The sequence below is a fragment of the Mustelus asterias genome, chromosome 8 (assembly GCF_964213995.1).
Source record: "Mustelus asterias chromosome 8, sMusAst1.hap1.1, whole genome shotgun sequence".
NCBI lineage: Eukaryota > Metazoa > Chordata > Chondrichthyes > Carcharhiniformes > Triakidae > Mustelus > Mustelus asterias.
Genome location: NC_135808.1, coordinates 84,533,669 through 84,561,330, shown reverse-complemented (window position 1 = coordinate 84,561,330; position 27,662 = coordinate 84,533,669). Strand labels below are relative to the sequence as shown.

General features: G+C 41.2%; 1 protein-coding gene across 2 annotated transcripts in view; it reads right to left on the bottom strand.

The window, feature by feature from the left end:
- Positions 1-27,662, bottom strand: part of cachd1 (cache domain containing 1) — a 172,010-nt gene that overhangs the window by 64,652 nt on the left and 79,696 nt on the right. For both annotated transcript variants that reach the window (XM_078218408.1, XM_078218409.1), the window contains exon 2: positions 24,064-24,126. In XM_078218408.1, the coding sequence (XP_078074534.1) occupies positions 24,064-24,126 (63 nt within the window). The remainder of the gene's footprint in view (positions 1-24,063; positions 24,127-27,662) is intronic.

The window sequence follows — 27,662 nt, the reverse complement described above, 5'->3', positions numbered from 1 at the left end:
GAGGGACCATTGCTGCCCCTGTACAAATCCTGACATTATGTGCCAGCTAGCTGGACAACTTAAAATTCTAATTCAAATTCATACGAGGTATCACAATTGGTCCCAGCTTGGTTTGGCACTCAGACTTCAACTCTTCAATTGAACAAGTGAAATTCACAATTTATAAAAAGAGGCATTTAAGAGTAACCGGCAAATTAAAGACCCATTCAAGCAACACACACACACACACAAAACAGAGACATTCGCCACTAGCTCCAACAATGCAATTACTACCACTTTTCCAATTCACAAGTGTGCCGTGCTTTTGAGTCGTTAATATACAAGAGCACCTGGCCACGCACAGAAAAGGGGGTAGGGGTGTGTTGACACACCAAGGTTGTTGCTTCTGCTTTAGCCCCATTCTGGAAAGTGTGTGGATGTAGGGTGATCTCAAGATCAGGGTCAGACGCAAGTTTTCCACCGTCAAGTGATCAGGTTCATGCATTAAAAATTGTCATGTGTAAAACATGACTGAAGATGAATGGTCTGAAAATTGTACCACACCAAGGCTCCATCAATTGAAGAGAAGATAAAAGTGCAGAAAAATATGATATCTTTACCAACAGTGGCACGATCTGCAATGAATATCAAATTGTGCTCAGAATATTCAGAAAGCAACATCAAAGCTCAAACTGCTTAGCTATTCTGTGCTTACATTTGCATTACTTACTGACATGCTTAAAACACTAAATTTTTTATAAAGTGCATATAAATTTTAGTGAGTCTGTCTCATCTATAATTGTTAGCCATGATTAAAACATTAAATTACAGGCCCCAATCAAGAGCAAATTAGAAATTAATGCTTGGTGGGGTGGTGGGGGAAGCCCTGGAAGCACTCCTTTGATCAGTAAGAATATGCCTTCTACATTTTTTTGTAGCAATGTTTAATTTTGATTTGCATCTGCAATGCTAACATTGAAGGAACTCCTAAACTGAAAACTGGCCTTTAAAAAAAAAAATTCTGCAGTGTTGTCACTCGGTTTATTTTGTGCATGGTGTCAAAATGCCTGAAAGGCAAACAAATCATTTTTAAGCCTGATACATTTTAATGCAGTGTCGTTTGTTTCTTACAAGATACTTCTAATTAATCAACTCAGTTTTCTCCAGCTATGGGCTTCACCCTAGCTTTAGAACTCAAAACACTGTGCTGCCATAGAAGGAACTACAATTGGCTACTGGATGCTTAACATGGTTCAAGTGGACACAGTCAGGGAGTTTATCATATCTATAGCACCTGACTAAAATGTTAATCGTGTGTGTGCAAGTACAATACACCAAATCTTTTCAATCTTTCAGGCTGTGTCTCAATCCCTCTGCCTGAATACATCTCTGTCTATAATAGCAGTCCTGCCCAAATTACAGGGACTCAGATTTAGGTCTCCTGCATTTGCTTTTTTTCTTTTTCAAAAGTCCAGTTCATACTAATCTCTAAGGATCTTACATGATGGAATATCATTTATATTATCACAAATATTAATCAGAAAAACAGTTTGGTAACTTAGTCCTACAGTCCTCTTCAATTCTATTACAGGAGAATTTATTTTAAGCAAACAAATCACCAAACACTCAAATTAATGACAGCGCTTAGAAAATTGCTGGGTTTAAGCATCTGTCTGCATTTAGAAGACCTCTACTTGCCCTTCCCCCACAATCTCCCCATATTTTCTTTAGACATTGACTCCTTCCTGGGACCAGAGGCAAAAGTCACACACCCTTGCATTTCTCCCTAATGGTAATTATTCATGGGCCAGCTTTGACAGGGAATGCTGGAAGGTTATTTGGCCATGGGGCCATTATTCAAACCAGATCCTGAAATCTGATATACTTAATTAAAAAATATCTTTATAAATCATTGTGCAAGAGTTTTCAATGCGCTGAAGAAATCTGATATACCTATTTTTAAAAAATCTTTATAAATCAGCGTGCAAGGCTTTTCAATGTGGTGAGGAAATTTAGCCATTAAAGGTTTCAACTCACTGTCACAAAGGTGCCACATGTCCTGTGTAAATATCAGCCCTGACATACAGGAGACATCCAGGTACACAACTACCTTCATTCAGTCTTTCTTAGAGGGGCATGATGATAGATTGTCGACTTCAGTGTAATCCAAATGATTTTCTGGTCTCTTGCAATGGCTGGATGCCCAACCCAAAAGGATATATTCATGAAGATCCAGGAGCTGAGTGTTTTACTTTTATTTTGTGACATCAAAGCCACATCAATGTGGCTCTCAATTGCACTCTGAAATGGCCTAGCAAGCCACTCAGTTCAAGGGCAACTAGAGACAAACAATAAATGTAGGCCAGCCAGTGACACCCATGTCCTCCGAATGAATTTTAAAAAACAATTTGTTTGAGAAAATAAAATTTAATTAATACTTTTATTATTTGATGCCGCTTTTAGTCATTTGAACTAAGTTTGATCTTTCAGTTCTTTTGCCGAGCCACAAGGGCCAAGCAAAAGTTGCAGCAACTCAGTGTGGAAAGGAGGAAGGGAATGCTGGAGACAGAATGGGCATTTTGCCATGCTGACACAATCTGCTGGATTCATAGTGCCAATCAGATAAACTGGACAAACCAATATATTAGCACATGCACACATATCTTTGCTTTGTCTGGATAAATTGTACTTTGGGTGACCTGGTCCCTTGTTTCATATTTTGCATTCCGACACCAGCACTACCATTTCCAGGTTCATTGCTTTAACATTCCTGTCCCCCTTGGTATAGAATCTCCAATCACCCATCTCCAATACACAACTGGTTCCACACAGCCAGACCTAATTTGTCCACTCAGACGAGATAGATACAGACAAGATACCCCCACACCCAAGTCCACAATATAATGGCTTAAATTGTATTTATACCTCCTGGAGACACTGGCAGGAGTGGACTGCCTGTCTATTTTCTTTGCAAGGCAATAAGATCACAAGAATTGCTGAACATAGACATTTTGTCAGAGCCTCGTCTTGAAGTCATCAGAATAATCTCAAGAATACAAATGTCAGGCAAAACAATAACTTTATACTCTATCAGATGAGAAAGCTGATTGGTTGTCAAGTGGACTCGTTGGTCGAGGCTTTGCCATGGAGAATGCACCAGTTAATGGTATCTGACAGTTAACTGCCAAGCATTGTGAATTTAAACAGGCAACATGACTCCTGTTTCAGCTAAACAAAATAAGTGATAGCCATTCACTGGTTCATTCCTCAATGCCTTGACCAGAGTCAAGCTGTCTGGTTTAAATTTTCAAACAATTCTACTGTGGTACCACAAACCTGAAAGATCCAGGTTTGAATTCTGAGGCATCTGTACTGAATTTTCTGCTCTCATCTAAGGTAGCAGTAAGAGCAGTAGAATTGGCACATAAACACCATGTTTGGAAGGATAGGGGGGAGGGGGAATAAAGCCATCAGAATTCCTAATTTTGAATGTTATCCAGGTGGCCCCTACTGGATAATGCATTGGTGTGAGCATCAGGTTTGGATTCAACTGCTGCAATGAACTGTCAGCATTTATGTCTGGGCTAACACACAAGAATTGTCACTTGGGGTTTGAGAGGAGGGGGAAAGAGAGACAGTAGTGGGTCAGATACCAGAGAACAGACAGTCCCTCTTTGAAATTGTACTTCAGGAAAAAGGCAGGGATTTGGTGGAACATAGGAGAAGATAATCAGCACTTTCTCTTTAAATTATAACTGATCTAATTTGCCATCCACCTCACATCCTTGATTGTAAATCTGAGTTTGCAGCCAGCACAACTGAAATTGAGCCCTTCATTAAAGCACAATCTTTGCACATACTAACCAGCTTTCCATAAACCATTAATATTTAAAAAGCTCATTCAGAACCAATTGAACCCAGCTGGTATGTATGATTTCCCAGTTTAGATCGCTAACACTGCCGAATAACTTTTATCATTTGTACATTCTGAACACTTTATTATGCATCAGGTCAAAGAATATTAGTCACAGTGCATTTACTGAAATGCTATCAGCACGAAACAGCAGCTCTGCTGGATGTCCCAGCAGGCAATTGACAAACTGTTGCCAAAGAATGATTCTTTCTCATCCCCAAACACAGCCACAGTTCCCACTGAAGCTTAAGCACAGATTAATGAGAGGTTTTGATTTGTGTGGCAACGATGAAGAGTAATTTCACATAAGACAAGCTTGAGACATGCTAAGAGAATCTCAATTTCGCAAAAAGGCATAGTATATTTGAATCTTAGAAATTTATTCAATGAACGACTGAAGTTATCGACTTAAGTTTTTGGGGGGGGGGGGGGGGGGGGAGAGAAATAGTTTTAACCCCCAAGGACAGATAGGGGAGGGCAAGGTAATAAAATTAAAAATGGGGAACTATCCCTTTAATCGGATCCCCACCATGTCGAACCTCACAACCCCATCCCAAACGTCCAATTCGGCATCCCAACCCCACAATGTCCGAGTTACCACCCATTGTGTCCAAATTGCCCCTTTCAATGTCTACCCCTTCCTCGCACCTCCAGGTCTAATTCTTCTACACTCCCCATGGTGTCCAAGTCTTCCACACAACAATATCCAACCTTCGTAAGCATGCTAGCAAAAACAGTGTCTATTTAATATTCTCAAAAAACTTTTCCAAAGTGCAAATCAAGTCAAGTCCTTATCTCACAAAGCTGAATTTCCAGTGCATGCGGAATATATAAAGGAAAGGTAATTGTAACAATTATGAAGGTGCCTTTAGTTTAAGGTCAAATGGCAGGGGTGACATGACCTGTTCTAAGTCTGCTTGACAACAGGCCAAGGGGCAATGGTTCATGGTTAGAGACAAAGACATCAATCTCGGAGTTCACCCTGGCTAAACTTGACAAATCTTCCAGAGCCCCAGAAAGGTGCTCAAAGTATCGGATTGTAAACAGCTGTGCTATAAAGTGTCCGCTTACTTGTATAATGAAAGAGAATTAGGGTCAAGAATAGTTAATTAGCATTTTTACCTAGATACCCAGCTCACGTGATTCGCATTGCTGAGGGGAAGGATGCCAAGGAAAAAGTGTAAAGGTCAAGTATAGTTTTTTCTGAATCTGACAGAGAGGGAGAAGCTACATGTGAAACAAGTTGCTATTGTTCGCACGCAGGAACATGTATGGAAGCTTGTGCTCAGATTGCAAAGACAAAATTCATGAGGAGTTAAAATGAGGCTGGAAGAGTCGCCCAGCTTGGCCTAGGAGAGTCTTTGGAAAAAGGAAATCTCATGGCGAAAGACTAGAAGTTCCCAGGCTGAGAAAAGAACAGGAATAAACGCTTAGAGTTAAAAAATCACTTTGGATTGATTCATGAAAAATCTACATAAAGTGTACCTGTGACATGTGTTTTTTTGGTTGGGCTAAAAATAAGGGGTTATTCCATTCTGTGGTTTAAAGTATAAGTTGCGTACAAAGATAATGTTTAGTTAATAGTACTTTTAGCTATTTGTTACACTAAATAGAATCACAGAATTGTTATGGCATAGGAAGCAATTTGGCCCGTTGTTCTTCACCAGCTCCCCAAATGTACATTATGAATTAGTGCCATTCTTCTGCCTTTTCCCCATATCCTTGTACATTTTTACTATTCAAATAATCATCCAATGCCTTCTTGAACACATCGATTAAAAGTGCCTCCACCACACTTCCAGGCAATGCATTCCAGATCCAAACTACTCACTGTGAGGAAAAGGTTTTTCAAACAACACAATTGCTGCCTTTGCAAATTATCTGCATCTTCTCGTTTTTGATCCTTTTATTGCAAGAACAGTTTCTCCCCATCTTTGTCCAGCTTCCTCATGATTTCAAACACCTCTACTGAATCTCCTCTTAGATTATTCTCCTTGGAGAGAAGAAAGCTCAACCTCTACAATTTATCTTCATAACTGGAATTCCACATCCTTAGAAATATTCTTGTAAACTTCTTCTGCCCTCTCTCCAATGGATTCACATCCTTCCTATAGTGTGTTGCCCAGAGCTGAACACAATTCTCCTCTGGTCTATCTAATATCCTATACAAGTTCAGCATAACCTCCTTGCTCATCTTCTCTATGCTCCTAGCAATAAAACCCAGGATACAATACGCTTTATTAACTTCTCTCTCCACTTGCCCTGTTGCCTTTAACGACCTATGCACATCCCAGGTCCCTCTGTCCCTGTACCCCTTAATAATTGTACCCCTTATTTTTTGTTGCCTGTTCATGTCCTTCCTACCAAAATACATCACTTCACACTTCTCCACATTGAACTTCATCTGCCACCTAGCTGCCTACTCCACCAACTTGTCTATGACCTCCTGAAGTTCAACACTGTCCTTCTCTGTTTACAATGCTTCCAAATTTTGTGTCATCCACAAATATTGAAATTGCCCTCTGCACACCAAGATCCAGATCATTAAGGTATATCAGGAACAGCAAGAGTCCCTGCTGTTCCCCACTCCCTGGGGAACTCCACTACAAACCTTCCTCCAGCCCAAAAAATATCCATTGACCGTTACTCTGTTTCCTATTACTCAGCTAACAATTCTGTGATTTCCTCCTTGTCAATTGTGAATTCTTCTGGTGACAGAATTTCCTTATCTGTCACCATGGCCTAGGTAGCATCTGCCTCCATGGTAAAGACCAAGCAAAGTATTCATTTAATACCATAGCAAAGCCCCAGCCTCCATGGGTAAATTCCCTTTTAGGTCCCTAATCGGCCCTACTTCACCTTTTACCACCCATTTATTATTTATAGCCTATAGAAGTGTTTGGGTTCCCCTTTCTGTTTGTTGACTGTCTTTTCTCATAATACCTCCTCACTTCTCGAATATGCTTTTACACCTCTCCTCTGAGCCTTCTGTATTCCTCATGATTCATTTGCATTTTCTACCTGACACCCCTCATAAGCACACATTTTCTTCTTTATTTTAATTTCTATCTCCATTTTCTTCCAGGCAGCTCTAGATTTGTTTGTCCTACCTTTTCCATTTAAGAGAATATGCCTCAACTGTGCCCAAACTATTTCTTTTTTGAAGGTAGTCCATTGTTCACGCACAGTTTTTCCAGCCAAACTTTTGTTCCAGTCTAAATGGCCCAGCAATGTCCTTGCCCCATTAGGATCACAAATGGTACTGAACACTGCATAATCATTAGCAAGTATACCAACTTCTGACGATATGGGGGAAGGTTACCAATGAAACAGCTGAAGATGATTGGGCCTATTGCGCCAGCCGGAGGAAATGTTATAGTGATATCCTGGGCCTGAGATGTTTGGCTTCCATTGTATGACTTCAAACAATGGAAAGTTTCCCACACTATCACTGACTTCAATTTTGCTCGGGCTACTTGATGCTACAACTAGTCAAAAACTGCCTTGATGTTAAGGACAGTCACTCTTACGTCATGTCCAGAATTGAACTCTTTTGTCCCTGTTTGCACAAAGGTTATAATGAGGCTTGGATCCAAATGACTGTGGTGGAACCCAAACTAAACATCCGCAAGCGGGCCATTGCTGAATAGGTGCGGCTTGATCACACTGTGAACTATACTATCCAATCAAGAGTAGACTGATGGGGTGCCAATTAGCCAGATTGGATTTGCCCTGCTTTTGGTGGACAGGCCATATCTGGACAGTCCGCCTATATTGTAGCTGTATGGCAACTGCTTAATTAGTTATGGTGTGGTTCTAATGGGCTATCTTCAGTACACTGCTGGGATGTTGTCAAGTCCATAACCTGTTCAGTATCCAGTTTTTTTCAACTATTGCTTGATATCATATGCAGTGAATTGAATTGGCTAAAGCAATCCCGAGTGATGCTGGGGACCTCAGGAGATGGCGGAAATGGATCATCCATTCAGCACCTCCGGCCAAAGATGGTTATCAATGCTTCTGCCTTTTCTTTTGCATTGATGCACTGGAATTCTGCCAGTGAGCTTAGGGATGTTTGTGGTGCCTCCTCCTCCAATTAGCTAACTGTCCACCACCATTCATGATGGACATAGCGTTGGACTGGGGTGGGCACAATAAGAAGTCTCACAACACCAGGTTAAAATCCAACATGTTTATTTGGAATCACGAGCTTTCGGAGCGCTGTTCCTTCATCAGGTGATGAAGGAGCAGTGCTCTGAAAGCTCGTGATTCCAAATAAACCTATTGGGACTTTCACCTGGTGTTATGAGACTTCTTATTGTTTCTTCTCTCAGGTCTACTAGTTGGATAACGCATGGCCATCTTGAATGTGAACAGATATAACTGAAAAATCCAGAATATTCATCCATCCCCTGGTTCCCATTTGTCAACGTAGGCCTGCAGCATTCTTTTGAATCAATTCTATCAATAGTGTGTTTTAGGAACAAAGAACAAAGAACAATACAGCACAGGAACAGGCCCTTCGGCCCTCCAAGCCCGCGCCGCTCCCTGGTCCAAACTAGACCATTCTTTTGTATCCCTCCATTCCCATTCCGTTCATATGGCTGTCTAGATAAGTCTTAAACGTTCCCAGTGTGTCTGCCTCCACCACCTTGCCTGGCAGCGCATTCCAGGCCCCCACCACCCTCTGTGTAAAATATGTCCTTCTGATATCTGTGTTAAACCTCCCCCCCTTCACCTTGAACCTATGACCCCTCGTGAACGTCACCACCGATCTGGGGAAAAGCTTCCCACCGTTCACCCTATCTATGCCTTTCATAATTTTATACACCTCTATTAAGTCTCCCCTCATCCTCCGTCTTTCCAGGGAGAACAGGTAATTTCTTTAAAAGATGTTTAAGATGCTATATAAGTGCAAGCTGTCGTTGTTTATGTTCTAATTAGCAGTTGATCTCAGTCTATTCATATAACTTTGAATCCCATTCCAACCAGACATTAAAACAATTCTTTGCAAGAAAAGACTTAACCTCAACAGTTACTTCTTTACTCCGTTCCACTTATTTATTGTTGTTTGTGTGATGAAATGAGGGAGGAGGGAGAATAGTTTGTTTCTATCATCTGTGCTCCCTCAAGTCTTCTTGTTCAGGGATCACAGTCTGAATGCAATAACTGGCTTCCATCGACAGCTATCCAACTCAGTCTTTTAAATACTTTATCTAAAAATCATAATTCATATTGTCCCACTTCATCCAAGTTCATTTCTCAAAACATTTTCTTCTACCTGGACATAAAGTAAATTAATTTCAAAATTGTAAAAGGTAAATGTAATAACATTTTAAGATATTCAACTGAGTTGCACTCAATGTCAGTTTGTTGTTCCCTTCTCCGAATGCCCTTGTGTCACAAGAAACCACGTGTCTAATGCAACAATATATAACAGGGATGACATTTCAAGCACTGTGCATGAAGGAATTGCATTTTTAAACTAATACATGATTGCCTCCGTTGCTTTGCCAAATAATAGCTGCAGACATCTGGGCCCTAACTTTACTGAGTTCTTGCTCTCACAAAAACAAGATGACAGTGTGCACTGAAAACTTCAGGCAGAAACACACATGACAGTTTACAACCTTTATTTTGAAGCCCTGCAGGAAACTACAGACAGACACTCTACACTCCGGTATTTGAATGTTTTCCTTCCACAGCTTCTGACATTTAACTGACTACTTCCCCCCCCCCCCCCCCTCCCACTACGCACCCCAACTCTGCCAATCAACCCTGTCATTAAGGCAGTGAACGAATTGGACCTGGGCATGCCTTGCTTTCAATGCACTACCCATCACCCTAACACAAATACCACAATCAGGCTGCTTCCTGTGTGGGCCCAAAGATATGGTTACACTCCCATGGGGCCTCTGAGCTCTGCAAACCTTACGCCTAATTGATCAGTCCTTCTACCTACTAGATCAGTGAAGAAATGTGACTGGCCACTGTTAGAATCCTTGACCAGACCCCAAGCTTTTGATAAGATTTGGTTAGGGACAAATAATGCCTTGTTTAAAGTAGACAAAGTTTGAGATTCAAAACACTTGTTCATTAATTAAAGCCACAGATTTCATGGGTTTTGAACAAACAAAAATAAACTGTACTTTTCAAGCTCAAAGATAAAACAATTTACAATGTCCATCTTATACCCTAACTTGAAAGGTTATTATAAGATACATATGAATTAACAGGCAAACTGTGATTGAACACACCACACTACACAATAAGTAGCAGATGTTACCTAAACAGAGTCCATGGATTTCTCATCAACCCAAATGTCTGTTACACTATGGGGCGAATTTTCCCGTTCCGCCTGCCAGAAGAATCATAACAGGCGAAGGGTGGACCATGGAAATGTCCGTTGACTTTGGGTGGAATTTTCCGGTTTTGAGGCGAGCACGACCAGAACAATTCCACCCTATGGATCAACAAATCTCACTGAAATTCTGTCTCCTTCACAATGGATTCCCATCTTCACCTTCAAGGATCTAACCTGGGAATTTTCTCCAAAGGTTGCTCCAAGTTGGATGGTATCAATGACAGTCCACCTCACGGTTTCAATCACATCTTCCGATTCCTGAGTTTTCACTCAACCACCAAAGCACAAGCACAACTTGACCCTTCAGCTACACAAAGCAAAACACCACAGCTCCAGAGATAGCTTTGCCCCAACAGCCCACAGAAGAGTCACCAACCTTCACTGCCTTCTTGCATCTTCCAAGACTTCTCCTGAGTCTTTTTCATTTACCAGACTCAGACAGTATCAACAACGGTCCACCTTGCAGTATTTCAATCTCATCTTCTGAGATTAAATTCCCCTAGATTCCCGTGTATACATTCACCAACTCACAAATGTAACTTCCGATTTTTGACATGCCGAGCGGAACAATACAGCTGCAATGGGGTATCTTTATTTACGCTAATGGCCCACAGCAGCAAGTCATCAAACTTTGGCTGCCTCCATCACTGAACTGATACCTGGAATGAGCGGGATGTCTTATGAGGAAAGGTTGAACAGACAGAGCTTGTTTCCACTGGAGTTTAGAAGAGTGAGGGGTGACTTGATTGATATATACAAGACCTCAACAAGTTGGATGTGGAAAGGATATTTCCCCTTGTGGGAGAGTCCAGAACCAGGAGGCACTGTTTTAAAATTAAGGGTGACCCTTTTAGAATGGAGACAAGGAAAAAATGGCTGTTTCTCACAGGCTTGTGCATTTTTGGAACCCTATCTCAGAAGGTGATGGAGGTGGGGTCATTGAATATTTTTAAGGCTGAGATAGATAGATTCAGGGATAGATAGGAATATGGAATTCAAAACACAAACAGATCAGTCATGATCTTAGCAAATAGTGGAGCAGGCTCGAGGGGCCTCATTCTGCTCCTATTTCATATGTTTTTTACTCAAAGTCTGCTCCCTGCAAGTACCTTTTTTCCTGTTTGGAGACTGCTTCTTTGCTCCTTTCTTTCCAAATTTATTGGGGCCTCCTCTTGTCCCTGTCCACTCAGTGGGACTCTTCTTTTGGGATCTCGCCCTGTCCCCTACCTGGGACACTTTCCGGTAGTGGCCCTCTGCTCCTGGTCACCCGACCACAGCTTTCACACCCAAAAACTCAGATGTTCAGAGCTACATGCGCAAAAGCTCCGAGGTGTGTCAGGAGTTGAAGTTCCCAAACTCCACTCCTAACTAGATAATTATAGTTTTCATAACACCACACACACAGGCACACATCAAAGACTTACATTTATATAATACCTTTCATGATCACAGGACATCCCAAGCCGCTTTACAGCCAATTAAGTATTTGATTTTTTTTAGTCACTATTGTTGTGATGTAGAAAATGCAGCAGCCACTTTGTACAATGAGATAATGGCCAGATAATCTGTTTCAGTGATGTTACTAGGGGGATAAATATTGGCCAGGTCACCGGGGATCACTCTCCAGATCTTCTTCAAAATAATGCTGGGAGTTCTTTTACATCCACCTGATACAGCAATTGGAGCCTTAGTGTAACGTCTCATCCAACATTGTGGCACTCCCTCAGTACTGTACTGGATCGTCAACCTTGATTTTCACACTCAAGTCCTGAGTGCGGCTCGTCATGAACCAGGCTGATGTTACCTGCAGGGGTGTCCCAACTTGTTTGACTGTCCTTTCTCCCACCTTCCCATTTTCTAGCTTCCTCCGATATAAAAGTGGATCTAAAGAAAGGCTATGGTTTATGAATCAGCTCATAGTCATCCGCAAACTCTGTGGCTTGTCTGGCAGTTCTAATTTTCTGTTCCTCAACATGAGTTCATAGGATTCTTCTATTTTTAATGCTTGCACCCATCTATCAAAATGACTTTGTTTAACCCTTTCAAATTCAATACAGGTCCATCCAGACTGTTTTCTTACTGCTCAAAACTGTTGTCTGCAAGCCCGCAATACCAGCTCATAAGCACTCAATATAGCTTTCTTCACTGCCTCATATTCCCCAGACCTTTCCTCTGACAAAAACGCATAGACGTCACTCGCCCTATCTACAAGTTTAGGCTGTAACAGCAGAGTTCAAATGTCTTGTGGCCATTTCAACTGGGGGGGGGGGGGGGGTCTAAACATCTTCCCACTCCGTTCCCGTCTGGAACCACTTTACCCCTTTGACTTCTCTGATCTTTCTGTTTCCGTTGCCTGTTTGTGAAGTTAGAAGTTTCCCTCTCTCTCTCTCCTTTTCTCTTTCTTCCCTTGCGGCTGGTTCCATTTCCTTTCTAAATTCCCTCTCTCATTCTCTCGATCCCTTTGGAAAGTTTTCTCCTTTTCTTTTTCTTCTCTTTCCCCCTCTTTTTCTTGCATCTTTAATTTCTTAATTGCTGTGTCTCTTTGTAATTGAAGGCTAGTTAATTCAATTTCTTCACTCCTCGAAATATTGGGTCTGGCTAACCCCTCTCATGCATTTAAATACATTGCTATGCTTTCAATTACCTCAGCCTTCCTAGCCACTGTAGATAAGACTACTTCTAATTTATCTGCCAATTCCATCAGTTTGATTTTCAGCACACCTTTCAAACTTACTAAGGTTATTGCCTACTTCCAGATAATATCAAGCTCGATCAGCAGTCATTTTTACAGCCTTCTTATTTTAAATAACACTTGGTTCCCTGTGTCCCTCACTTTCATTCTGTTTAAAAAGTCAAAAATCCCCGACACCCAAGGAATTACCCTGAATCCCAGACAAGCCCCCAATTTTCTATCATGAACCACACTGATGTTACGTGCAAGGGTGTCCCAACTTGAAACACCAATTTATGGTGGTGGATAGCTTTTCTGGAATGCTGTGGGGATTCACATAAAACCCCAGTGAGGAACCAGTCCTGTCACCATATAAACAATTATTAAATATTCATTAATTTAAAAGAAAAGAAAAATGCACAACGTAAAGGATTACAATACTCCAATACACTTAAGTACATGAACTAAACATATACACAATGTAGGAAGTACCCCTTGTTCCAAAATATATCTATGATCCCTGAATTCACTAAAACATCCCTTTACCAAACAACATCCAAATTCAATAATTCTATAATCAAATCCAGCTTATAGTTACCACACAATACAAGGCTGATGATCAAGTCTGGAAACATCTTTTCCTGGTCCAGCAAAGATATTTAAACTGCCCTTACGAAAGTTTCTTGCAATGCCTTGGCTCTAAGATTTAGACTATAGTATCTCTGAGAAGTAAAAGACGTTACAGGATCCTTGACAGTGAAGTGGGTCCTAACCGCCTGGCTGAGAATCATGGGCTTGATTCTGGTTGTGAGGTGTGGACTGGCCTGTCTGTTTCTGAGGGGGGTAAGTTATACTGTTCCTCCTGTTGTTATTTCCAACTCAAAAGTTGGCTATCTACATATCTCATTTTGTTTTCCTTTTGCGGAGCTTAGCATTTCTATAACCCTGACTCACTCAGTCATTTAGGTAAACGGTTTCTGCTGGGAAACTTAAGACATTTCTATGACAGTAATCCGTTTCTACTATTAGAACAATTCACATCCGATCATCTTTAGATGTTCTTGTGCCTTTGGAATGCCCTGATTACCTTTGGAGGCTTGCCTGAGCCTTGAAATGCTAGCTGTTACTGGTGCTAGATTTCTATCCTTCAGGCCTTTTAAGTTCTTGTTACTGTTGCTGTTAGACAAATCCTTAACACACCTAAAACCACAACCTACTAACTCACAATATGAGTGTGCAACCAACAGAGCCATGGCTGGCACTACAAGTTATCAAACCCACAATTACTGACTATAGAACTGTTCACCAACAAGTGCCTCATGTAAGTGTAATCGAGAATGAACGTGTGTCAACTATCGGTTAGTGAAATCAGTAAATTTGCAAATTTGCAAATATCTGATACCTTTGCTTCCAGAAACATCTGCAATGATCTTTATTACCTCTGCCAGTGAAGGCGGTCAGACATCAATTTTCACCCATCTGGCAGTTTGTTTGTAAACAAAATTTTCAAGAACTAATGGACAGATTTCAATGAAACTTGGTTCACAGATAAGAAATTGCCCAAGGAAAAAATGATTAGTTTTTGACAAAAGTGCAGTACTGGATCCTGGAATTTTTTGGAAGAATCTGTTAAGATTAGGAGACGGAACAAATTAATTTTCTTTTAGAATGTTGTTAGTTGCTTTATTTAGCATGTTGTTGATTTTCTCAGCTGTTGTAGTACAGTTTGTCACAGCTGTCAAAATATGGCCACAGTCTTCAGAGCAGGTTGTTGGATGTGGATTGGCCTAAAGCCTCCTCAGTGAGATGGAAGCTCATAATAAAAATATTAATTTTTTGAGCTTTACAACATAGAGCATCAACCAAGTTTGGAAAGGCCTCAAGGCAGAGCTGCGTAATTGTAATAACCTTGAATTAATACAATGTGCTGAAGGTATGCACTCCAAGTGTCCTCTTCATTTAAGTAGAATGAAAGAAACATGATACAACCAGACAAAAGGCAGACAGGTAAAGATCCCTGCTTGTCCCACAGAACTGATACCTTATGAATCACAATTTATGCACTCTGTAATCTTTTCTTAAACAACATGATCTCCAGGAAGGCGAAAATCTAGGCCAAGCAGTTTTGTACGCAATCAAATACCTCAACAACCTCTAAACAATTAAAACCAGTCCAGCAGACCCATTTGTGGTCCTGAATTACCTAAAGTACTTACCTTTTCTAAGTGATGATGTCCAACCCAACCAGAAAGAGGCCTAGCTCTCCCTTGACATATAGAGACTCAGTAAGAGTTTTAACAACACCAGGTTAAAGTCCAACAGGTTTATTTGGTAGCAAATACCATTAGCAAAACTCTTACTGTGTTCACCCCAGTCCAACGCCGGCATCTCCACATATAGAGACTCAGCATGTTTTAGCTCTTCTTAATAACTAAGGTGGATTATATTGAGAATTAGTCTAGTGATTCTCCTTTGGGCCCTCTCTTAAGCCTCAATATCACCCACTATATGAGATGACCAAAGTAGTAAGAAGTATTCCAAGTGAGGCTTGATCAAAGTCTTGCACAAGGACAAAATAGTACACCTCAACGTATTGACTCCCAAAAGTAACTCAATAACCTATTTGCTCTAGCCATTGCCTCACAGCATTGCTAATGTACCTTTAGAGATCTATGTACTAGAATGTCCAGATCATTTTCGTTCACTGCCTTGTTAACGTTTTTCCCTGTAGCGTGTGTGAATGTTGAACATTTGAGTACCCCACATACATCACACTGTACTTTTCCAAATTAAACATCATTTGCCAGTTATGAGCCTAGTCTCCAAATACATTAAGATTCACCTGTAGCAGCCAAACACTCACACTTGCACAGATCTTTGTATCATCTGCAATTTTGTCGATCCAGATCACAAATAAAAATAGAAAAGAGCAATGGTGGCAACACTGATTCCTTCAAGTCACCACTGGTAATCAACATCAAAACAGATCCAAATCCTGCCAGCCAGTTTTCAATCTAGCTCAACATACTACCAATGTTATAAGTTTATTCCTGCACAGAAGCTTCTTTCATGGTACCCCGTCAAAAGTTCTTTTGAAATTCTAAGTTTCTCTCTTCCACATCTGTGCAACAAACTAGAGTTTGTGAAAGATGACCCCCTTTAATGAAACCATATTAGAGGTTCCTAAATATATCCCTTTCTGTCCAAGCAATTATACATCCCAATGATCCCAGAAATTAATTCAAACACTTTTTAAAATTCTTTTTGCATCATGGTTCTTGGGGGTCCAAATTGTGATACTAATCAGGCTGGGATGAAGAACAGTCAGTTATAGGAGATATTGAAAGGCAAGTACACCTTGGAATCATAACCCAACAATGGTGAATAAGATAAATGGGGGAAGACACTCTCTCTTTTTAAATGCAATGAACACCCATTTTTGTCAGCACCCACCAAACCAACAGCCCATTTTGGATCAAGGATTGACAGCACTTAAAATCCACCTCTGATAAGCAGAAAATCTGTACCAATGACCTTTTCTTGACAAGAGCAAGACAGATCATTTTTGCTCAATTGCATCAAATTGAGTGATAAGCCAAAATTTTGACCATTTTTGAGTTGGCCTGCGAAACAAAACATTGGCAGCCCGGATACGATATCGCAATAATAAAATAAAATAGAAAAAGACCCTTCGGCCTATTACATCTCTGCCATTGTTTTCTGCTACAAGCAAGTTACCTGGTATACATATGTATAACTAAATGGTCATCTCGGTATGAAAACAGAAAACACTGGAAATACTCAACAGACCCAGCTGCAGCTCTGGAGAGAGAAAGCGAGTTAATGTTTCAGGTCAGTGGCCCTTGAACAGAACCCTGACAGTGAACTGAAGCAGTAACTCAGCTCTCTCCACAGATGCTACCAGACCTGCTGAACAGTTCCAGAATTTTGATCGTAATCCTGTGGACATATAAGAAATTATTACATAATAGTAAACAAAACAAATTACTTAAGCAGACTTGTACATGAACTGACTATCACATCCTGATTCTTAAACATTTTTCTGGTGTTGCAGCACAATACTATTTTCTATTGGTCCAATAAAGGTATTTCAGCAATTACGTAACATCCTCACATATGAGTAAATGTGCATTTCTTACCAAAGCAAGCAACTTCCAAATCTAGAATCTGCAGGATATTTGTACCATGAATATTGGATTCTATATCCATGATATGATGTTGTACAGCACTGTTCCATCTTTAAAAAAGAATTAGAAAATGTTCCAACATCTGACTGAAGGAGAAAAGTCTTGGTGCAACGAAACTGATCAGTTGAGGGGTGGAATTTATTATTTTAGAGCACAGAAAGAGCACACTCATCCTGTGTCAGCTCTTTGAAAGAGTCATCACATTTGTTTCACTCTTTCTCACAGCCCTGTAATTTTTCCTTTTCAAGTATATATTTAATGCGTGTAGAACAAACTCAAACCTCCATTCTACTTAGTATTCTGTCCGAACCACATCAGGTACAGACTGCTGTATGCCTGCGGGAAAAAAACAATAATCTGATGAGGAAGCAGTCAACTAATCATTAATACCTCCCAGTGACTGCGTAAGGGGCATGCAAATAATATAACTGGGAGAAAACAGGCGGCTAATATGCATCCCCCAAAAAATTAAATGAAAAACAGAAAATACGTGACAACCACTCTCCAAATATTGAGAGCAGCTTTCTTGTTGACATCCTGTAACCTCCAATCCTGCAAAGAATACTAAGTGTAAGGTTCAATTATATAAGCAGCCCAATTGTAACTATCAAGTTGCTGCCAAATCCGGGCTTTATTTGGCTATACATCAAGTCAATCATATTTATTACTATATCTCTTCCCTGTTCTAAAGTTACAGCCATTTGATTCTACTCCCAGTGAGGGAAGAGGGGGAAAATAAAATCAATAGTGCGCTTGGGCCCAATTTGGAAACAGATTTGGCTGAGCTCCATCAGTACTTGGAGTCTGTTCAAATAGCTGAGCATTGACTAACAGCCTCTTATAATACAATTAACTATCTCATTAACAGAAAATCAGAAATGTTTTGGTGGCTCGGGAAGACTACTATAACAAAGGTTGCTCTCCAATACAAAATCCTGTTACAATTATAAAGTTTATAAGACTTATGAGACTGTGGGCTCTAACTTAAGGTAAAATGAAGGGATGCACATGACCATTTCTGAAGTTTGCCTGACAGCAAGCCTGGATGGTCTAATTGTTCGAGATTAAAGGGGCCCCAAATTGTTTTACTGGGAAGGAGTGTTTACAATTGGAAACAATGACAGCAGTCTGTCTGCTAATAGTGGATAGACTGTGAGTGCCAAAAACCCAGAAAAGTGCTGAGAATATCGGGTTGTAAACATTTATGCTTTAAACTGTTCATTTAGTTCCAAGATGAAAGATTTGGGTTCTCAAGGATAACTAATCAGCATCTCTACCTGGATACAAGGCCCATGTGATTCACATTACAATGACGATGGGCATAAGTCCCCTGGGCCGGATGGGATTTATCCTAGGATTCTCTGGGAGGCTAGAGAGGAGATTGCAAAGCCTTTGGCTCTGATCTTTGGGTCGTCATTGTCTACTGGAACAGTGCCAGAAGACTGGAGGATAGCAAATGCTGTCCCCTTGTTCAAGAAGGGGAGTAGGGACAACCCTGGTAATTATAGACCGGTGAGCCTTACTTCTGTTGTGGGCAAAGTATTGGAAAGGATTATAAGAGATAGGATTTATAATCACCTGGAAAGGAATAATTTGATTAGGGATAGTCAGCACGGTTTTGTGAAGGGTAGGTCGTGCCTCACAAACCTTATTGAGTTCTTTGAGAAGGTCACCAAAGAGGTGGATGAGGGTAAAGCGGTTGATGTGGTGTATATGGATTTCAGCAAAGTGTTTGATAAGGTTCCCCATGGTAAGCTTTTGCAGAAAATACGGACACATGGGATCGAGGGTGATTTAGCGGTTTGGATTAGGAATTGGCTAGCTGGAAGAAAAAAGAGGGTGGTGGTTGATGGGAAATGTTCATCCTGGAGTTCAGTTACTAGTGGTATACCGCAAGGATCTGTTTTAGGGCCACTGCGGTTTGTCATTTTTATTAATGACCTGGATGAGGGCATAGAAGGATGGGTTAGTAAATTTGCGGATGACACTAAAGTCGGTGGAGTTGTAGACAGTGCGGAGGGAAGTGGCAGGTTACAGAGGGACATAGATAAGCTGCAGAGCTGGGCTGAGAGGTGTTAAATGGAGTTTAATGCGGAAAAGTGCAAAGTGATTCACTTTGGAAGGAGTAACAGGAATACAGAGTACTGGGCTAATGGTAAGATACTTGGTAGTGTGGATGAACAGAGGGATCTGGGTGTCCATGTGCATAGATCCCTGAAAGTTGGCACCCAGGTTGATAGGGTTGTTAAGAAGGCGTACGGTGTGTTAGCTTTTATTGGTAGAGGGATTGAGTTTCGGAGCCAGGAGGTCATGTTGCAACTGTACAAAACTCTGGTGTGGCTGCACTTGGAGTATTGCGTACAGTTCTGGTCGCCACATTATAGGAAGGATGTGGAAGTGTTGGAAAGGGTGCAGAGGAGATTTACCAGAATGTTGCCTGGTATGGTGGGAAAATCGTATGAGGAAAGGCTGAGGGGCTTGAGGTTGTTTTCGTTAGAGAGAAGAAGATTAAGAGGTGACTTAATAGAGGCATACAAGATGATCAGAGGATTAGATAGGGTGGATAGTGAGAGCCTTTTTCCTCGGATGGTGATGGCTAACACGAGGGGACCTGGCTTTAAATTGAGGGGTGATAGATATAGGACAGATGTTAGAGGTACGTTCTTTACTCAGAGAGTAGTAAGGGCGTGGAATGCCCTGCCTGCAGCAGTAGTGGACTCATCAACATTAAGAGCATTCAAATGGTTATTGGATAAACATATGGATGATATTGGAATAGTGTAGGTTAGATGGGCTTTAGATTGGTTTCACTGGTCGGCGCAACATCGAGGGCTGAAGGGCCTGTACTGCGCTGTAATGTTCTATGTTCTATGTTCTATTGAGATGGGAAGGATATAGAGGAAATTGTAATTTAAGGTTACGGCTTTTCTAAAATATGACTGAATTTTACAGACAAGTGATGTCCTTTTATCTAACATGAACCCATTATAAATTCTCCTGTCTCCACCTGCAACAGACCCACATTTGTCCTTGCTAATCTTTTCCTTTTCACATACCTAAAGAAGCTTTTACGGTCTGCCTTTATATTTCTTACCAGCTTGCATTAATATTGTTTTTTCCCGTTCTTTATCAGTTCCTTAGTCCTTCTTTGCTGGATTCTAAATTGCTCTCAATTTCCGGCTTACCACATTTCCTGGCAACTTTATAAGCCACTTCTTTTGATCTCATACAATGTTTAATTTAATTTATTTTGTTAGCCATGGTTAATTTGCCTTTGCAGTTGGAAATTTGTGTTTTAGAGGGATGCATATTTGTTGTTGACTACGTAATATTTCTTGCTAGTCGACCATCAAAATCTTTTAATGTATTTTCCCAATCCATCGTGGCCAACTTTCCTCTGTTCAGTGTGAACTATATCATTTTCAAAATAATGTAAAAGTCTATCATACTGCGATCACTATTTCCTAAAGGCTCCTTTACAGCAGGGTTATTAATTAGCCCTTTCTCATTACATGCTAGATCTAAAATAATCCAATCCCTCGTTGGTTCTTCAACATACTGCTCCAGAAACCCGTCTCTTACACACTAAGAATTCATCCTCCACAGCATTTGTACTAATTCGTTTCACTCAGTCTATATGTAAATCGAAGTCATCCAGTGTTACTGTTTTGCAATTCTTCAGTCATCTTTGTCTTAACAGCTCTTGTTTAAAGTGGAGTGTTGAGGTCAATTTTTAATCATACAATTACATCCATCACAACAATTAAACTGCAAAACAATAAGGTTTACCCATCGCAGAAAGCTTTGTAATCCCTACTTTGCTCCCGTTCTCCTCTCCTAAAAACAGAGGCTCATGCTTGGCTATAATTCAACAGGCATAATGCCAGTAACCTTATGACACCTCAAGCAAAAAACCATTCTTTATGTTCAAGTCCAGGTGTGTATCAGCTGGTTATTGAAGAGTTCAAGGAAAGATACTGCACGTGAGTCCAATACTTACTATGATCTGATCTCCAAGCACGCCAAACTGAATGACAATGAGAAACCTGGCTGACTTTGAGTCTCCCTCTCCAACCCACATAACATTGAAATTAACTCCAAACTCCTGATACCCTGCATGTGGCTGAGATTGGATTGCTCAACACAAACCAAGGGCTGAAACTGGAACCTTCCCCATCTGTATGGCTCCATCTTATACTGTGCAGTGGATACAAAGTTAGGTGGAAATGCAAGCAGTGAGGGGGACATAAAGAGGCTGCAAAGAGATATGGCCAGCTTAAGTGAGCGGGTACCAAGGTGGCAGATGCAGAATGATGTGAAGTGTGACGTTATTCATTTTGGTAGTAAATATATAAAAGCAGAATTAGCTTTAAGATAAACTGTTAAATATTAATGTTCAGAGAGACTTGAATGTACTCATACAAGGAACGTAAAGTTCGCATGCAGGTACAGCAAGAAAATAGGACAGCAAATGTCAGCTGCCATTCTCCCATCCTGCTGTGCTAATTTTTTAATCCTGTGGTGGCTGATTCGCCGGGATTGCGTGAGCTTTCACGCCCCTCTTGCGTGCCGGATTTCCAGCGGCATCTGCTTTGGACCGGAAATCGACAGGGAGACGCGGAAATGATTTAAATAACCATTACCATACGATTTAAATGAGATTAGCGGGCCTGGGACTGAATTCTCCAGGCCCGCTCACCTCTCCCATCCCGCCACAGTGTTTCACTCCAGCGGGGTTTAGAATAGCTCCTCACTTTGTGGGAACTTGCAGCCCGACCCTGCTGGAATGAAGGGGGGGGGGGAGGGGGGGGGAATTTGGGCACTCAGGGGGTCGGGCGATGGGGGAGGGGATTTGGGGGGTGGGTACCCCTTGGGCATGGGAACGCTGGCACTGCTAGCCTGAGCCCCCGGCACTGCCCAAGGGGCAAAGTGCCAATGCTAAGGGGGCACTTTGGCACTGCCCATCGGGCAATGCCAAGGGGGCAGGGCCTGATGGGCCAATCAGTGGGGTTGGGGGGTCCTGCTGCCACTCTGCCTGGGGATCGATTAGGGAGGGAGGTGATCGGGGTGGGGGAGGGGGGGCTGAAGAGATCGAGGCATGCCGGGAATGGTCAGGGGGCCAGTGATCAAGCTGGCCAGCAAAGAGAGAGGCTGTCAGTGCGGGGCATGCGTCGATCTCAGCACTGACAGATCAGCGCATGTACAGTGGCCCACTCAGCATGCTGATTTCAGCCTTTCAAGCAGGAATAGGCCCCGCCCCTGAAATTTAATGATATTCACGCTGGTGGCCTCTGCAGCGCACAGAGTGCAGGAGACTTTTGTCTGAAGTCCCACTGATCCAGTTTGAATTACTCCAGTTTCATGCAAATTTGACATAGAATTCTTTTGGGAAAATTCCACCTGTCATGTTGGCTTTATTGCAAGGGGACTAGAGTACAAGAGTAAAGAAATTTTGCTACCAACGAATAGAGCTTTGGTGATACCACATCTTAAGTACTCTGCATAGGTTTGGGCTCCACACCATGGTTAGATATACTCGCCTTGGAAGCAGTACAGTGAGGGTTCACTAAATTGGCACCTGGGGTGAGGAGGTTGTCCTCTGATGACTGGCTGAGTAAATTGATCTCATACTGTCTGTAGTTTTGAAGAATGAGAGGTGATCTCACCGAAACATAGAAGATTTTGAAAGGGCTTGACAGACTAGACACAGAGATCATCTTCTCTGGACAGGGAATCTGGAACATAAGGGCACAGCCTCAAGAAAAGGGATAGGTCATTAAAGACTGAGATAGATGTCTTAATTGAGAGATGGGACTGGTTCATCGTTGAGTACATTTAAGACCGAGACAGACAGATCTTTGATCTCTCAGGTCATTGAGAGATATGGGAGCAAGCAGAAAAGTTGAAATACATCAGCCATGATCACAGTGAATTGCAAAGTGGGCTTGAAGGACAAATGGTCCACTTCTGCTCCTAACTCTTCTGTCATGTTCTAACTTAAACCAAATAGCCAGCACAAGCACTAGAATGTTTTAAAATTTTCTTTAAAATGCCTAAGTAATCAAAGTAAAAATTTAGCTCTCTACTTGACTAAGTACCAAAGAAGCAAGCCTTACTCAGGCTCCTACTCACTGCAAAGCTGCAAATTCAACCTGCTGTCCTTAGCAAACTCCAAAAGTTTCAAAGCAAATCCTTCACACATGCACAGGATTACCAAGGAAAACACACACTAACCTATGAGGTCAAAGAGATCATCTTCAGAATTCTGCACAGCATCTATCCTGCTTAAATTACTGGTTGGGTATTCCAGAACAGTGCTTAGACAGCAACTCAACAAAAGACCTGTGGTCAATTATACTTGTGGAGTGAGCTAGTCTCTTTAGAACAAAAGCCTTGGGTTGTTTTATCTTAACCTTAGCCTAGGAGTGCTTAGGCTACATATTGTACTCCCACAGCACAGAAATTAAGGTCAGCCAAGCTTGAAGCAAGGACTAAATTTGGGAACCATACAAGATACATGACTCGGTACATCATCAATAGTACAATGAGCCTCTGAATCATGGAAGAAAAGAGAACAGCAGCTTCAGACAATGCAACTGCCATGACCAAGGCAAAGGCCGAGTGGCTACGGTTAGACTTCCACAAGTACAAATCTACTTCAAAATATGCCAGGACATTAATGCCACAAAAAAGCAAATACAATATCAAGGCTTTCAATCAAATCTCAACAAGCAGCACAAATTGAATATTACATGGGGCTGAAGCTGCACTCATGCAAGTTATCAGCTGTGTGACTCATGTAGCTAAGGGACCCAAGATCTTCCAGGGAGAAAGAAAATTATAACTGCACAGCAAAGATTATTTTGTGCCCAGATGCTTGACAGTAAAAGTTGGATACCATGAAACGAAGAATGAAACATTTACTCACCTGCTGAACTTCTGTTTCTCCATTGGAAATTTTCTCTGTGTACACGAACGAGTTGTAGATAGTCTGGAAGAAAACAGAGCAGGATAGGTGAGAAGACGGTTACACAGGAAAAAATGACACAAATTCTACAGCAAGGATGTTGAAACAGCAGCCCTATAAGCTCAGGTAACTTCAATCCAAAATCAAACAGAATTCTGTGGGCCTGAAACTTTTGAAGGAACTATGCCTCACTGCAGCCTAAATCAGAACTTCATGATCTATTAATATTGCAATTTCAGATCTCTGCAGACTATGGAACAAGGATTTAAACTTTATAAATGGCCTCTAAATAGAATAAAGTTCCACTACCCCTAATCTATGTTTTTGTTCTCAGAACATTTTGTCCTTCCCCCCTGAAGGTGGCAACTCGTGCTGCTGGTTTCATTAGTGGTGACTACCATTAAGTATCTGAATCAAGTGACATGTACACACAAGATAATTTAACTGTACTAACTGTTATACTGGCTAAGGGTGCTGTGCTCTGGATTGAACCTGGTATCTTTCAGGCTTTGCAACTCAGCAAATTCCAGACTGTTCCTTTGTTTCACTCACTTCCCCTTGTCCACCCCACTCATTGGGAAATCTAGGAAACTTTCTGTGGGTGCTCTTAATAGATAAATCTTAACCTAAAAAAGAGGACAAAAAGGATCTGAAGAAGAAACTGTGTAAATAAAAGCCTCCAAACAAATGAGTCACATAGTAAACATTTGCAGTTAAAAATGAACTATATATATTATGATTTTGTTTTTTTTAAAAACATATTTTTATTTATACCAGACTGTCAGAAAAAATGATTTGGAACGGCACTCAGTGGTTCCTTTTGAAAAGAAAAAAAAATGGCCTTTTTTCTTCCCAGGTTAGCCATTTTAAAACTGCAGGCCCCTAACAACTAGACTGCCCCGTTCTTCTCCCTGGTGTCAGGGAGACTAGCTGTTTAGTCCAAGACGTGATCTGCAGACTCTGTCACACTGAATCTGCACCAACTCTCCAACAGAGCATCCTATCAAGGTTCTATTCCTGTAACCCAGCATATTCACCCCACTAATTCCCCTAACCTATATATCTTGGAACACGAAGGAACAATTTCGCATGGCCAATCCACCTAATCTGCACATCTTTGGACTTGTTTGGAAGTTTGTGCACTCTGACTCCTCAAATTCACCTCTGCACAATTTCAACAAAGTCTCTTGATGCATTTAGTGCCTTTGCTATTTTGTTCACTGTCAGGCCGTAACTTCTGTGAATCGGTGGAGATGTTTGACCATTTAGGAATACCTTTGGAGGACATCATAAAGCCATTCCACTGTCCTCATGGGAGTTCTCTGCTGTACCCCAATTCCGAGTAGAACAGTTGCTTCGGGAGTCTAGTATCAGGCAAGTGAATGACATGCTTTGCTCAGCAGAGATGGTTTTGAATGATTAGTGCCTCAACGCTGGCTATGTTTGTTTGGGAGAGGACACTGCTCTTTGACAGCCTTTACTTCTTCTAGTGCTTTGAGGTGCCTGCTGTATGGTGTCCACGTATCCAAAGCAGCGGCATGGTGACACAGTGGAGGGGCAGCACGGTGGCATAGTGGTTAGCACGGCTGCCTCACAGCACCCGGGATCTGGATTCAATTACAGCCTTGGGTGACTTAGTGTGGAGTTTGCATGTTCTCCCCATATCTGCATGGGTTTCCTCTGGGTGCTCCGGGTTCCTCCCACCATCCAAAGATGTGCAGGTTAAGTAGATTGGCATGCTAAATTGACCCTTGGTGTCAGGGAGACTAGCAGGGTAAATACGTGGGGTTATGGGAACAGGGCCTGGATGGGATTGTGGTCGCTGCAGACTTAATGGGCCAAATGTCCTCCTTCTGCACTGTAGGATTCTATGATATAGGAGCATGGGGATCTCTGCTGCCTGGTAAATCAAGACCTTTGTCTTGGGTTTGAGATCCTGGCCCTCAAATTTCTTTTTCCCCTTAGTTGGCCGAAGCCTGAACTAGCACATTAGGGATGATGATAAATGTCATCATACATGACTGCATTCATTGAGAAGAGGCTCCCCAAATATGGAAAATGATCCACATCTTCCAGGTCTTGCCAATGATCTTCATCAATGCGGGCAGGTGTTCTGCTGCGGGACCAGGTTGCAAGAGGACCGTAGTTATCCAGGTATTTGGTGAAGGGCCCATTTTTTCATATGCATCAAAAGGAGGAATCGTCAATGAACTTGAGCTTTGTTTCTGAGTGAGCACACACAGGCCTCATCTGCATACCGGAGTTCGATGACTGAAATTGGAGTAACTTTGGTTTTAGATTCCCAAATGTTCTCAAATCTTTCTCCACATTTGTGGGTAGTTTGATGGATTCGAGATGCAGTATTGCAGCAAGGAACATGGAGAAGAGAATATATCAACATCAGCCTTGTCTGACCTCAGTTTCGACCAAGGTAGTGTCTGTGCATGTTTGTTAATAAGGATTGCAGCTTCTGCTCCTAACCATAATATACCAAAGAGAAATTTCTCTGTTGCTTTCAGATTTTATGGTGTCCCCCAACTTCACCATTTCATTATGAACTTAATGAATCACAAGTTTAACGAGCATCAGTCCTCCATTCCTCCCAAAACTGGGTTTTAAAGATCAAACTGGATAGAACCATTATTCCTTGATTCATATAATCTTTTCTCCCCTTTCCATTCATACTTTCTGCATCTTGCTTTGATCTTTCAAACCTTTTGAGGGTTCTGAAATGATTATTAAGGCTACATTAGAATGTGTCCTTTTTTGCTGACAGTGAATAGAGACAACTTATGGCAAGATGCCATAAAACTGGAGCTCTTCATTAGAGAAGGTTACAAAGGGATGTAACAGATGTATGTGATGTCCTAACAACGTGAAGCGTTGTGGGTTTTAAACAAAAAGAAAAGATGTGGTTTGCACATGTAGATTCAAACGAACAACAACAGATTTATTCTAGGAGCTCTTTGCCTGTACAAAATTAAACTAAAACAGCAGCCTGTGCAACACCCTAATAACATCATCATCAAATCATGTTACTGGCTCTTAAAACAATCCTGCAACTACTTAAATATATAACAATGTCAAAGGGTTTTTTAAAAAATTAAATAGGGCAAAACTCTTTTCACTTGTCACAGAAGGACGTAATTAAAGATTATAAATTGAAGATCACCACCAAAAGACTGAGGGAAACACATGGAATGCTCTATCAGAAATTTTATGGAACCTTCCAAAAGGGAAGTAAGCAATGAGTTGAAAAAGAAAAACTTGAAAGGATATGGGAAAGGTCGGTGAAATTGGATCAAGTGGATAGCCCTTTTGGAAAGCTGCCGCAAGCAGTGTGTACCAAATGATACTTTTCTGTAAAATTCCATACTAATTTTCTATTTCAAAATACTATAGTTTTCAATTATGGTTTGTGAATCAAATTTACAAAAATAAAACTGCTTTCGAGAAATCCTCCATGACGTAACACAGTAAAATCTTCAGTTTTAACAACTTTACTAGATCAAGATTAAATACTATTGTTCGCTTAATGCAACTGCAGAGCAGTCAAAAGG